This window comes from Mesoplodon mirus, assembly GCF_964341445.2.
Source record: "Mesoplodon mirus genome assembly, chromosome: 19".
Classification (NCBI taxonomy): domain Eukaryota; kingdom Metazoa; phylum Chordata; class Mammalia; order Artiodactyla; family Ziphiidae; genus Mesoplodon; species Mesoplodon mirus.
This window is the reverse complement of record NC_138995.1, coordinates 49,812,461-49,826,861: the sequence shown is the minus strand read 5'-3', so window position 1 is coordinate 49,826,861 and position 14,401 is coordinate 49,812,461. Positions and strand designations below refer to the sequence as shown.

Sequence of the window (14,401 nt, the reverse complement as noted above, 5' to 3'; positions counted from 1 at the left end):
TGCAAATTTTCATGATAAAATATCAGGGAAAGTGAAGAAATTATCAGTGATGGGAATCCATTCAATACAACAATCTGCAAATGTTAAAAATGAGGCAAATCAGCAAACTATAGAGAAAATGAACAAAGCCAAAGTTTGAAAAAATCAGCAAGATTGATAAAATCCCCAGTTAGACTGATCACGAAAAAAAGAGAGAACAGAAATTACTAATATCAAGATTGGAAGAGAGATTATCACTACAAATTCTGTCACCATTAAAAGGATGTAAAGAGAATATTATGACAACTTTGTGTCAAGTCCTTGACAATTTAGATGAAATGCCAATTCCTTGAAAAACACAACGTATGAGAGTAACTCAAGATGCAATAGAAAATATATTTATTCAAGAAATTGAACTTATTATTAAAATCCTTCCCACAAAGAAAGCTCCAGGCCCAGATGGCTTCGCTGGTGAAATCTATCAAAGATTAAAGAAAGAAATAACATAAAATCTTTCAAATCTGAGATCCAGCTATATGTGCTGAGATGGAAACAATCCCTCAAAATACATTAAGTAAAAAAATCAATGTGCAAAGGGACAAGTAGTATTTTCTCATTTATGTAACAAAAAGGAGGTATGTAGGTATGTTTCTATGCACAAACTATCCTCTGCAAGGATACCCGGTTGCTTTAGAGGCATGAATTGAGGAGTTGGAGAAACTGTTTCACTCCTTTTCCTTTTGTGTTATCTTAATTTTAAAATATGAACTGTGCATGTAATAAAAAAAGTTTAAAGACTTTTTAACCCAGGATTTTCTGGATTTATAGTCTGACTCTTGTCCCTTGATTCTGTGAATTAGGTACTGAGGAAAAGACTGCAAAAAGGGTGGTTCAAATTTTATTCCTGGGGTTTAGGGGACAAGGACATTAAATCCACACTTGGCCACTGGCTGTGTGACTTCAGACATCTTTACCTCTCTGAGGCTCCACTTTTACTATCTGTGAATGGGAGGTTGTGCGTTAGAGGATTAATTTTGTCCAACTCCTGGGAGGTAACCTCTAATCCCTTGGAATATCCTGCTTGTTAGGACTATCTTTGTTTACCTGGGGTCCTTGGGCTGTGCAGTATAAGCTTGATCCCTGGAGGGGCTGGAGACTAAGGTCAGTCATGTGGGAGGTAGGCCATGCCCATGTAACTGACCCCCAGTAAAATGTCTGGACACCACGGCTCATGTGAATGTCCCTGGCGTGGCACTCCATGTTTGTTTTCATGTTTTGTTGCTGGGAGAATTGAGCACCATTCACTAGGCTCCACTGGGAAAGGACAATGAGAAGCTTGCCTTGGTGTCTCCAGGACCTATGTCTTGTCTTGGTGTCTCCAGGTCGTATGTCTCCTATGTCCCATAGCTTCTTCCCTTTGATATTTTTAATCTGTATCCTTTCACTGTAATAAATCATAACCATGAGCAAAACAGCTTTTCTGAGTTGAGTCCCTCCAGTGAATCGGTGAGCCTGAGGTGATTTGGGGGATCCCTAAACACAGGGGTGATTAATGTCATATACCTCTTCAGGGGCATAGACACCAGTGGGGTTGTACGTACACAAAACTTAATGATCACAGCCAGTATGTATTGAGCACATACTGTATACCAGGCTGTGTGTGTCCACGAGCTCACTGGCTCCTCATAACAACTCCGTGAGGCTGATACTATGATTAATTTCTTATTTTTATTTTATTGTGAAATGTACGTTCAGGAGTGTAAAATATAAATGTATGGCTTTAAAAAATACTTATAATGTGAACAACTGTGAATCCTCATCAGGTTAAGAAAAAAAGGACATAGAAGCCCCCATGAGCCCCTACCCAGTTACGACTCCTCTAATCCCTTGAGGTAACCACCTTTCTGACTTTTGTGATAATAATTTCCTTGCTTGCCTTTTCTTTATAGTTTGACCGCCCATGTATGTATCCCCCATACTATATTGCCATTTCATTATCCCTGCTTTTGAGTTTTTTGAATAGAATAAGACTGCATGTCCTGTTTGGCTGTTTGGTGTCTGGTTTCTTTCACACACCACGTGTGTGAGATTTATCCATGTGGTTGTATGTATCAGTAGTTTATGCTCTTTTCATTGCTCTGTAGTATTCTGTTGTATGACTAGACCACAGTGTATTTATCCATTCTCCAGTTGATGGAAATTTGGGTAGTTCCCATTTGGGACTATTACAAAGAATGCTGCTGGGAATATTTCTTCCTGTACATGTTTCCTGATGCCCATGTTCAAGTTCTCTAAGATATATACTTAATATGGAACAGATAGGTAAAAGGTTATGTGCATTTTCAAATTTATTCAGTAGCACTAGCCTCTCTCCCATTTTAAGATGAAGCAATTGCAACAAGAGAGGTTAATAACTTTCCCGAGATCACAAAGCCACACTGCCTTGCTCCCAGAGCCCACATTCTCACTTAACACCCACTGGCATATGATGGGCACCTAATAATTGTGAGCTGTTATTCTGAGGGTCATTGGGGGCTGTTTTGGGGGGTTTTCTTTCCTGTCCCCGTTATTCTGAACTATGTCCCCATAAGTTAATAATTAACTGCCCCTCAAGGAGCCTGTGATCCTAAAGATTTACCTTTCCCTGGTTACTGTCTGGTTAATCAGTCACTGCCCCTGGCCGGGCAAGGGGCATTAGGTGGACCAGCTGCCTCCAAAGCCCCCTGACCTGGTGTGGAAGTGGCGAAGGATTCCTGATGCTCTGGACCTGTCGTGTGTTCTGCTCCCAAGCGGGCCCCTCCCCTGGGGGCTGGAAGCCCCTGAGCTTTGATGGTGGGGCCTTCCACCTCAAGGGCACAGGAGAACTGACCCGGGCTTTGCTGGTGCTACGGCTGTGTGCCTGGCCCCCTCTGGTCACCCACGGCCTGGCGGTGAGCAGTGACCATGGGGACTGGCCCAGGGGGTCCCCAGGGCCAGGCTCTGAGCCCTTGCTCCCTGTCACCCCAGCTCCAAGCCTGGTCTCAGCGACTCCTGGGGTCCCAGCTCTCGGGCGCGCTTCTCCGAGCATCCATCTACGGGCAGTTTGTGGCTGGTGAGACCACAGAGGAGGTGAGGGGCTGTGTCCAACAGCTCCAGACCCTAGGCCTCCGGCCCCTGCTGGCAGTGCCCACCGAGGAGGAGCCAGACTCAGCTGTCAAGACTGGGTGAGTAGGGGGGCAGGGACCAGGGTGGCTGGGAGGCTTGCAAGAAGGGGATTAGTGGGCTCCAAACCCTGACGCCGGCTGGCTGGGCAGTGAGGCCTGGTATGAGGGGAACCTCAGCGCTATGCTTCAATGCGTGGACCTGTCACGAGGCCTCCTGGAGAGCCCTGGCCCGACTGGCAACATCCTCATGCAGCTGAAGATTACGGCGCTGATGAGCACTCGGCTCTGTGTAAGGGACTGGCAGGGTGGGAGGGGAGGGGGTGGGCGCCCCCCAGGTCCCCCTCGCTACCCCACCTACCACCCCATTCCAGAAGGAGCTAACCTCACGCGTCCGAAGGCCAGGGGGGTCCTTGGAGCTGAGCCCTGAAAGACTGGCTGAAGCCATGGACTCTGGGCGGGTAAGGAGCTCAGGCTGGGGGAGATTGAATGGTTGGTGGGGAATGTGGGGGAAGCAGAGCCCCCTGGACTTGGAGGTAGCAGGCACCCGCCAGCGGCATGTTCAGAATGTTTAACTACCTCTACTTTCCAGGCTTAGAGTGATCAGAATAAGTGTGGCTACAGACCTGGGGCATGGCTGGAATAAATGGAATATGGGTCACCTGTGGACTCTAGGGGAGGGGCCTGGGGGCTGGGAGCTCTCAGAGGAGAGATTGAGACGGCAACTCTTTACCAACTAGAAGAAAGTAATCAATATTTTATAAATCGACTCAGCTATGCTAGTGTGTGCTAACTAGCTGGCAGCTATGATTAGACCAATGGGTTTTGGTTCACTCATTCACTCATTTGTTCTTTCATTTGTTCTTTTTTTTAATTAACTGTAACTTTTGAAAAATATTTACTTTATTCATTTATTTATTTGGTTGCGCCGGGTTTTAGTCGTGGCAGGTGGGCTCCTTAGTTGTGGCACGTGTGCTCTTTAGTTGTTGCCAGCAGGCCCCTAGTTGCAGCATGTATGTGGGATCTAGTTCCCTGAGCAGGGATCCAACCCGGGCCCCCTGCGTTGGGAGCACGGAGTCTTAACCACTGCGCCACCAGGGAAGTCCCTCTTTCATTTGTTCTTTATTTCCATATCATATTTCTACCTTCCCTGCCATCAGCAGCATGTATCTCTTTGTTACTGTGATTTTGTTTTGCCAAGTATATGCTCTTTGGGGGCATATTTTTCCAACATTTTATTATGAAAAATTTCAAACATACAGAAAAGTTGAAAGAATTTTACAGTGAACACCCATATACCTGCTGCCGTTAACATTTAACTATACTTGCTTTATTATTTATTTTTTAAACATCTTTATTGGAGTATAATTGCTTTACAATGGTGTGTTAGTTTCTACTTTATAACAAAGTGAATCAGCTATAAATATACATATATCCCCATATCTCTTCCCTCTTGCATCTCCCTCCCTCCCACCCTCCCTATCCCACCCCTCTAGGTGGTCACAAAGCACCGAGCTGATCTCCCTGTGCTATGCGGCTGCTTCCCACTAGCTATCGGTTTTACATTTGGTAGTGTATGTACGTCCATGCCACTGGGCATATACTTGCTTTAAATCGTATCTATCCTTCTATCCATTCCTCTATCCATCCATCAATCCCCATTGTTTTGATGCATTTCAAAGTAAGTTGCAGACCTTAGCACACTTCTCCCCCAAATGCTTCAGAATGCACATCACTAATTAGAGCTCTGTATTTATTTCTTTTCAGGTAAAATTTACATACAATGAAATGCACACATTGTAAATGTACCCTTTGATGAGCTTTGACAAATACACACCTGAGCAATTCAAATCCCTATCAAGGTATAGAACATTTCCATCACCGCAGGAAGTTCCCTTGTGCCCTTCTCCATCAATGGGGCTGGGTGGGGGGTGGAGGGTATAGTTTTAAACGCACACAAGTAACATTATGTTATCTATGGCATTCTGTTTCTTACTTTTTTCACTGAGCACTCTGATTTTAAGATCTCTCCAAGCATCTCTGTGTACATCTAATCCATTTTTAAAAATATTTATTTATTTATTTGGCTGCTCTGGGTCCTAGTTGTGGCATGCGGGATCTTCGTTACCGCGTGCAAGATCTTTTAGTTGTAGCATGTGGACTCTTAGTTACAGCATGTGGGATCTAATTCCCTGACCAAGGATCGAACCTGGGCCCCCTGCACTGGGAGTGTGGAGTCCCAACCACTGGACCATCAGGGAAGTCCCTAATCCATTGTTTTTAATGGCTGCTTCTGGCCGCATGGTTTACCTCTCCTGGGATGGACACCCGGTTGGCCTCTGAGTCTCCGTCACCCCAAATAATGCCGCCTGGGACCTGCTGAGGTTTCTTTTTTTAATTCGTAATTTTTAATACGTGTCACAGAACACATAGAAGCAGGACTTAGTGCTTCAAAGGATCAGCTTTGGAGTGTACCGAATTCCACCTCTTCGTGAACTTAGTTTACTCATGTGAGGACAGTGATGGTAATTTCTTCCCAGTGTGGGTTTAAAGACTAAAGACCCTGCCAGGCTGGCATCCGCACGATGACAGAGGGGCCCTCATCCCTCTGTGTCACTAGCTTCCCTTGGCTTCCCCAACACCATCAGACCTGCTGTTCCTTTTCCATCTCTGCCAGCTCATTCTCAATCTGTTAGGTTTTACTCTGCCTGACTCTTAAATATGGAGGTTCCCCAGGGCGAGGTCCCGGCTCACTCCCCTCTCAGTCCTTACTCCCCTCCAAGGGGCCTTCGCACCCACCCCTACAGCCTGTTTCCCTGCTCTGCACTCATGATGCCTGCCTTCTGTCTCCAGCCCCAGCCTTTCCCCTGAGTCCCTCTGGAACCTCCGCCTGGACGTCCCCCAGACCCCTCACAACAACTGGGTCCCACACTGGCCTGTGTCTCCCCAAACCTGCCCCCTCCTCCTGTCCCCATCTCAGAGCAGTCCTACCACCCCCATCCCACATCCCAAGCCCCACCCATCCTTGGTCTTCACAGCCACTGGCTCCACAGCACGATTCATAACTGTCCTGTTCACGGCCATATCCCAGGCCATGGCACCTAGACAAGATGTGATAAACATATGTTAAATAAATGAGTAAATGAATGGAGCAAGTGAGTCTGAAGCAGTAAACTAATGGTGGAGAACTTACCACTCACAACGTGCCACGCACTGTCCTAAGTGGTTTACATGTGTTCAAGGGAAGCATTTACTCTCTGCCTGGAGATGCTGAGGTTTAAATCCCGGGTCAAGCTGTGTGATTTTATAAGTTTATTTATTTATTTATATTTTTGGCCACGTTGGGCCTTTGTTGTTGCGTGCGGGCTTTCTCTAGTTGCGGCAAGAGGGGGCTACTCTTCGCTGAGGTGTGTGGGCTTCTTATTGCTGTGGCTTCTCTTGTTGCAGAGCACAGGCTCTAGGCATGCAGGCTTCAGTAGTTGTGGCACACGGGCTCGGTAGTTGTGGCTCACAGGCTCTAGAGAGCAGAATCAGTAGTTGTGGCACATGGGCTTAGGTGCTCCGCAGCATGTGGGATCTTCCCGGACCAGGGCTCAGACCCGTGTCCCCTGCATTGGCAGGCGGATTCTTAACCATTCTCCACCAGACACAGCTTGGAAGTCCCAAGCTGTGTGATTTTAGATGAATGACTTCAACTCTCTGTGCCTTCACCTCTGTTTCCCCCTCTGTAAAATGGGGATGACAATAGTCCCTACTTCAGAGGGTGGTGAAGGGTAAATGAGGACCTGAAATTGCATGTGGCACCCTCTTGGCCCTCTGTGAGGGTGGCGGCTCCACCAGCTGCTCACACCCCAGAACTCTCCTGGGATGATGCCCCATAGGGAGACAATTCTCTGACTGGGGAGAAGAACTCCACAGGTGCCCCTCACCCTTCCCTTCTCCTGGAGAGTCTTCTCCCCCAGGATGGGATCCATATCCATCCTGTTGACTATACTGGAACCCTAAATTCCACCTGTTCCTCTTTCTTTAACTTCCCAATTTCTTTGAACCCAGCTGGACTCCCTGAGTCACCAGCAGCTCACATTCACCCTCGAATCCCCATAAGAGGACCCTGAACTAGGGACAGTTATTATTTCCACATTACAAATGTAATAATTCCCTAAACGTTTGTTGAACATCTACCACGTTCCAGGTGCTGTGCCAGGGGTGGGGATGATGACCAAGATAAACAAAATCTCTGCCCTCAAGGTAATTTCTTGCTAGTCTGGGAGGCGCAAGAGACACTCAGTTGTTAAAACCAAAGCCCAGTCGGGGCTTGCAGGGCCTCGTGCCGGTGAGGGGGGACGGTGCAGCGCACCGAGCCAGGAAAATCATTCTTTTTCAAGTTTAAGTTCTAGTACCCCTCAGGGTCTCAGTTTCCTAATCTGTAAATTGGGAATAATATTTACTTAATTGTTTTAGGGGATCAAATTAATTAATGCAGATAAAGTAGGTGCTTTTGAAATTGGGCTCCGAGAGCTTCCCCCTATTAGTAAACCGCCTTTTCACCTGAGCTCTTTTGAAAGGTTTCTGTTTATTGTTCCCTTACAGTCAAATGATCTTGGATTCAGATGGGGAGAGTGGTGCAGAGACAGACACAGAGGAACATTGCCCTCTCTTCACTCTATCCATAAGTGTGTGAAAAAATGTAATAAATGTTTAATTGTACTAAAACAAAAAACAAAGCCGATATGTTACAAGTATAGACAGCCATTGTAGAGAAAAATAAGGCTGAGGAAGGGGAAAGGAAAGCCCCAGGAAGGGAGTTGCAAGTTCAAACCAGAGAGAACCTCATAGAGAAGGTGGCATTGAAATAAAGACCCTACGGAGAGGTTGGAGTGAAGTAAGTGGACATCTGGGCGAAAAGTGTTCCAGGCGGAAGGAACAGCCAGAGCAAAGGCTCTGAGGTGGGAAGGTACCTGGCATGTTCAAAGACTAGCAGGGAGGCCAGTGAGGCTGGAGGGCAGTAAGCCAGGTGGAGGGTGGGAGGAGGTGAGAGCAGAGGGGTCAGACCAGGGGAGCCTTGTGAGTTGCAACGAGGCCTTCAAAGTTTGATGAGGAAACTGAGGTCCCAAGAGACTAATGCGAGGTAACACTTATGGCTCTTATTATGAGCTAGCTACTGTTCCAAGCACTTTCTAGATGCTAATTCCAAGTCACGTCACTCTCCCACTGGAAAATAGAGCTTGGAATAACATCTGCCTACTAGGATCATTGTAAAGAGTAAATACATAAGATGGCATTTGAAGCCACCTATTATTATAACATGTATTGAGTGCTTATCATATTCTGGCACTGTCCTGTCCTGTTTATGTCCAGGCACATCTCATATATTGACCCATTTTTATCCACACAGCAACTCCATGAGGTAGTTATTATTATCACCCCCATTTTACAGAGGAGAACACTGAGGCCCAGAGAGGTTATATGATTTGTTCAAGGCCACACAGTAAGTGGTGGAGCCAGGATTCAAACTCAGATCCTGAGCTCTCAACCATTGTATCAATATCAATGTGATACAGTTACTTTTCAATTTCTAAACTGTTTTTCCCTTCCTGCTGGTGGGGGAGAGAAGACTTAGGCTCTGGAAGGGTCCAGTAGCCCTGAACTGCTCTTGCCACCCCCCACCCCCCACAGGACCTCCAGGTCTCCTGCCTCAGTGTCGAGCAAACCCGGCATCTCCAGGCCTCCTTGAGCCGTTTGCACCGGGTGGTACAGGTAACACCTGCGGCCGCGGTCTGGCTCCACTGCACCTGCGTGCTGGTCGCTCCTGGGGGCCCGACCACAGCCTCTCTCACCCTCAGCACGCCCGGGCCCAGCATGTGAGGCTCCTGGTGGATGCTGAGTACACCTCCCTGAACCCTGCACTCTCTCTGCTGGTGGCCGCTCTGGCCACTCGCTGGAACAGCCCCAGGGAAGGCGGGCCCTGGGTGTGGAACACTTACCAGGCCTATCTGAAGGTGTGTGGTGCACTTGGGGCGGGGGTGGGGGAGGGGACCGGGGGAGGGGACCGCAGGCCGGGGTCCCAGCATCTTGACCCGAAGCTGCCCCTGTGCTCTGCCAGGACACCTATGAGCAGCTGAGGCGGGATGCTGAGGCCGCAGACAGGGCTGGCCTGGCCTTCGGGGTGAAGTTGGTACGAGGGGCGTATCTGGAGAAGGAGAGAGAGGTGGCCCGGCTCCAGGGTACCGAAGATCCCACTCAGCCTGACTACAAGGCTACCAGTCAGAGGTGGGACTGGGGCAGGCTGGTCTCTGAGACAAACAATATTAGCATCTAACCTTTCATTAGCACTCACTTCCCAGGGAGCTGAGTGTCCTGTGTGGGTCTACACAACACTCCCTCTCCCCAGTCCAGGACACCGTCACTTCCCCCCTGAAGAGCAGCCTCCTCCTTGGGCTTCCTGCTCCCTTCTCTATCCCCCCTTCCCATTCGGTCCCCACATGCAGCCAGAGGGAGCCTGCCTCACATCTTGTCTCTCCTCAGTTCAAAATCCTCCCATGGCTCCCAGTGCACCCTTGATAAACCCCAGATCCTTGCAGCTGCCTGCAATCCTGTCTCCTCGCTCACTTCACTCCAGCCACACTGGCCTCCTTGATGCCCCCCAGGGCCTTTGCACTTCCTGTTCCCAATGCCCAGAACCTTCTCCCTCCAGACAGTGGTGTGGCTCAATCCCTCACCTCCTTAGGTCTTTACTTGTTGGTACCTTCTCAGGGAAACTTCCTGCCCTCCCTATCAAAAACTAGAACTCTCCACACCCACTCACTTCTTAGATTGATTTTTCTTCCGGCGCTTATCAGCAGTTGAGGTTTCACATTCGGTTGCTCATTATTCGTCTCACCCACGGGAGCGTGGGCCCAGGAGGGCAGGGCCTTCTGATTTGTTCACTGCTGAACCCCCAGTGCTTAAAATTGCGCCTGCTGTGTGGTGGGTGCTCGGTACAGATCTGGTGAAAGAATGAATAAACAACCCAAGCGGTAGACACTATTATTATCATCCCCATTTCACAGAGGATGAAATCGAGGCACAGAGAAGTGGAATCACTTACCCACGGTCGCACAGCTAGTGAGTGGCAGGGCCAAGATTTTTGGCAGACTGGCTCTAGAACCCACATTTTTACTCACCTCAAATCCTTGTGAGTTCCTTGGGCCACCATCCCATGGCCCTGGGAAGTAAGAATTTATTATTTCAGGGAATTCCCTGGCAGTCCAGTGGTTAGGATTCTGGGCTTTCACTGTTAGGGGCCCAGGTTCAATCCCTGGCTGGGGAACTAAGATCCTGTAAGCCGAGAGGCCACAGCCAAAAAAAAAGAATTTATTCTTTCAATACATACTTGCTGACCACTTGATTTATTTATTTTTCTTTTAAATTTATCTATTTATTTATTTATTTTTGGCTGTGTTGGGTCTTCGTTGCTGCGCTCAGGCTTCCTCTAGTTGCGGCAAGTGGGGGCTACTCTTCGTTGCTGTGCGTGGGCTTCTCATTGCGGTGGCTTCTCTTATTGTGGAGCACGGGCTCTAGGCGCACAGGCTTCAGTAGTTATGGCACGCAGGCTCAGTAGTTGTGGCTCACGGGCTCTAGAGCTCAGGGTCAGTAGTTGTGGCACATGGGCTTAGTTGCTCCGCGGCATGTGGGATCTTCCCAGACCAGGGCTCGAACCTGTGTCCCTTGCATCGGCAGGCGGATTCTTAACCACTGTGCCACCAGGGAAGTCCCTGACCACCTGATTTAGATCAGGAACTGTGTTGCACCCTAGTTGCAGTGGCAACCAAGGTGGCCACCAGGCCCTGTCCTCATGGAGTTTTCAAAGCCCAATTCCATTTCACAGTGGACCAAGGAGAGGTCTGTAGAGTTGCAAGTACTTACCAAGCTTCCAGAGCACGTTGCTAAGCCACGAAGGCTAAGCTTGCATCCAAGCCCATGAAGGTTCCTAGGCATATTTGTGTCCCATAGGCTTAATCATTTGGCACCATTTTTGGTTTTTTTTACTGAGATATAATTCACATATCGTAAAATTTGCTATTTTAAAGTGTACAATTCAGTGGCCTTTAGTATGTTCATAAGATTGTGCAGCCATCACCACTATCTAATTCCAGAACATTTTCATCACCTCAAAAAGAAACCCCATATGCGTTAGCAGTCACTCCCCATTCCCACCCACCCCCAGCCCCTGGCAACCACTAATCTACTTTCTGTCTCTATAGATTTGTCTATTCTGGACATTTCCTATTAATGGAATCATATAATATATGACCTTTTGTACCTGGCTTCTTTCACTCAGCATAATGTTTTCAAGGTTCAACCATGTTGTAGCATGTGTCAGTGCTTCATTCCTTGTTATGGTCGCATAATATTCCATTGTATGGAGAGTTCACATTTGATTTATCCTTTCATCAGTTGATGGATATTTGGATTGTTTCCACTTTTTTTGTCAATTGTGGATAGTGCTGCTATGAACATTCACATACACATTTTTGTGTAAACATACAGTTTTCATTCTCTTAAAAGTTGAGTTCTCTAGGACTGGAATCGCTGGGTCATATGGTCACTCCATGTTTAACTTTTTGAGGGACTACCAGATGGTTTTCCAAAGTGGCCGCAGCATTTTAGACTCACACCAGCACGGTGGGAGGGTTCCAATTTCTCCACATCTTCTCCAGCACAGTACCATTAATGTTTTAATAGAGATTTTGAATAAATAATACATTCACATGATTCAAAAATCAAAATGATATGAAAATGAACACACCAACACAGCTCACATCCACTCACATCCCCATGTAATCATGGGGTCTCCCTGCCCCCACAGGGGCACTCCACTCTCCTCTGGGTGTTCATTTAGCTTGTCCCCCACTTACAGACATTTGGGTTGTTACTAACCCTGCTCTGTAGACACTGCTGCAGTGAATGACCTTGGATAAATGTCATCTTGTGTGATGTGGCCCTTAGCTGTGACAGTGCCATTGTGCCAGAGGCTTTATGTCCACCCTCATCTCACTCCATCCTCACAGCAACACTGTTAGGTGAAGGTGAAGAAAAAGGCTCAGAGAGGGGATGTCTCTCGCAGCGGAGGCAGGTGGGATGCAGGTACTTCCTGACTTCAGGGTCCTTGCCCTTAGGCACCCCACCTCCCAAGGAAAGAAATCCCCAGTCCCTGGGGCCTAACCCTCACTTAGCAGGTGTCATATGCCAGACCTTCATCTCCCTTCAGTTACAGCCGCTGTCTGGAGCTGATGCTGACCCAGGTGTCCCATCGTGGCCCCATGTGCCCCCTCATGGTGGCTTCCCACAATGAGGACTCTGTTCACCAGGCAACCAAGCGGTATGGAGTAGGGGAATGGGAAACAGGTGCCCAAAGGGTGGTGGACGTGGAACAAGGGGAGGGACAGTGTGGGCCAGTAGGTTCAAAGGGGATGGGGAGGATATTCAAAATATTTAACTCCTGCTACACCTGCAGGTCCCCTAGTCCCCAGCTGAACAAGGCATTGTCCCTTATTTGCTGGGGCATGGGGAGGTCCCAGGGCTCCAGAGAAGAAGTGGGGACTCACTGGGGATCCTTCAGGGGGCCCAGGGCAGTGGTTATCAGTGAGTCTGGAAGTACTTCAATATTTGAATAACTAGAACAGCCATATGAGTGCATCATGGCTGACTTTCAGCTCTGGATCCAGCCACTGTCTGGATTGATGATGTGGCCTTTTCTGTAGCATGTGGGAGCTGGGCATTCCTCTGGATGGGCCTGTCTGTTTTGGACAACTTCTGGGGATGTGTGACCATGTCTCCTTGGCACTGGGTATGTGAATGATCCGTCCCTCCCAGCCCCACTCCCACATCCCACCCAGTCAGCCCCAGGCCTCATTCCCTCCCAAACAGATCCCATCTTCCATTCCCAGACAATGCCTGGCCAGGCTCCCATCCAGAGCCTGCAGCCGGCCGGCCGGGCCAAGCGCCAGACCGTTCCAGATAGATCTGTCCCATAGCTGAAGGCCTTGCAGGCCTGTGTCTCTGTGTCTGCGGTCTGTTGTTTTTGTTGGTTCTTCATCATGGTATCTTGTCGCCCGTGTGCCTTGTTATCTTTACTGTGTTGTTCACCAGGGCCTGAGACCAGAAGATTTATGTTTTCTCCTGCCAGGTGCTAAGGGGTACAAAATCAGTGCACCCTAACTTCACAGCTTGAGGTTTCTTGAGATATCCCAGGAATGCAAATTGGGGCTGCAAATATTTTAGAGGACTAACCCATGGCCACAACCTATCAGAGATGGATTCCTCTATTTTTTTCCTTGCTCTGCTCATGGTCAAGGCCATTCCCTGGGAGTGAGGGAGGGTGGGAAGTTTGACTTCTTGTTATCTCTTACTTTGAGGGTCTAGATTTTTGGGTTCCAACTTAATCTGGGGAAGTTCTCCTTTATAACTCTTACCCTGGTCAGGCTTTGAGCCTCCATTTCTGTACCCCCTCAGCTTTGAAGTCATTAAATAGCAGCTCAATTTTGCCTTCAGGATAGAAATGCTTCTTGTGTAACCCTTCCTTCTCTGGATTCTCACTTTCTCTTAATTCTTGCATTAGTAAATTCCTTATTCTCTTGGCAGCATTTTCATAACTTTGAGAAGATTTTTTTTTAATGTTTACTCCAGGATTTTTAGTTTTTTCAGTGGGAGATTTTGTCCAACCCACCTAGTCTGCCATGTTCTCAGAAATGGAAATCTCTGTTCCAGATGGGGCCTGGGGGAGCCTCTCCCCAAACACCAGCCCACACCCTGCAAATACTCTCCCTCCAGGGCAGGCTGGCTATGCTGTGTACAAGTCCATCCCCTATGGCTCCCTGGAGGACGTGATCCCTTACCTGATCCGGAGGGCCCAGGAGAACCAAAGTGTACTGCGGGGTGCCCGCAGGGAACAGGAACTGCTCAGCCAAGAACTTCGGCGGAGGCTGATGGGGCGGGGCCTGAGGGTACCCCATTAGCACCCCCAGGGGTCATATGGTCAATAAAGGTCCTGAGCTGCTGCCCAGGCAGCTGCCCTGTACGGAAGCCACCTCCTTGGGGAAGGGCTCATCTCAGCCTCAGCCAGCCCAAGCTAAGGGGGCTCTGTGGCTCAAGAGAGATCTTTAGATGACCCTAGAGCATAGCAAGGACATTGATCAAACACTAATGAGCTCCCCCACCAACCCTGAGGCAGACGATCCTGCGATGGGCCTGGGGTCAGCTCTACTCAGCCAGTTAGTGGCTCACGCGGGAATTTTCTTCAC

At 48.4% G+C, this 14,401-nt stretch overlaps 1 protein-coding gene across 2 annotated transcripts; it reads left to right on the top strand.

Annotated features, from left to right (window-relative positions):
* The first annotated feature begins 2,669 nt into the window (after positions 1-2,669).
* On the top strand, positions 2,670-14,155 carry PRODH2 (proline dehydrogenase 2). Of its 2 annotated transcripts, none has more exons than XM_082607222.1 (10): positions 2,670-2,909; positions 2,986-3,182; positions 3,273-3,411; positions 3,494-3,580; positions 8,796-8,876; positions 8,963-9,118; positions 9,223-9,389; positions 12,370-12,480; positions 12,863-12,948; positions 13,932-14,155. In XM_082607222.1, exons 1-10 carry the CDS (start codon positions 2,736-2,738, stop codon positions 14,114-14,116), a joined length of 1,383 nt encoding a protein of 460 aa, XP_082463348.1. In that variant the 5' UTR covers positions 2,670-2,735; the 3' UTR covers positions 14,117-14,155. The 2 variants fall into 2 exon arrangements, with proteins under 2 accessions (XP_082463348.1, XP_082463349.1); XM_082607223.1 differs by having other exon boundaries at positions 2,731-2,811.
* Positions 14,156-14,401: the final 246 nt, after the last annotated feature.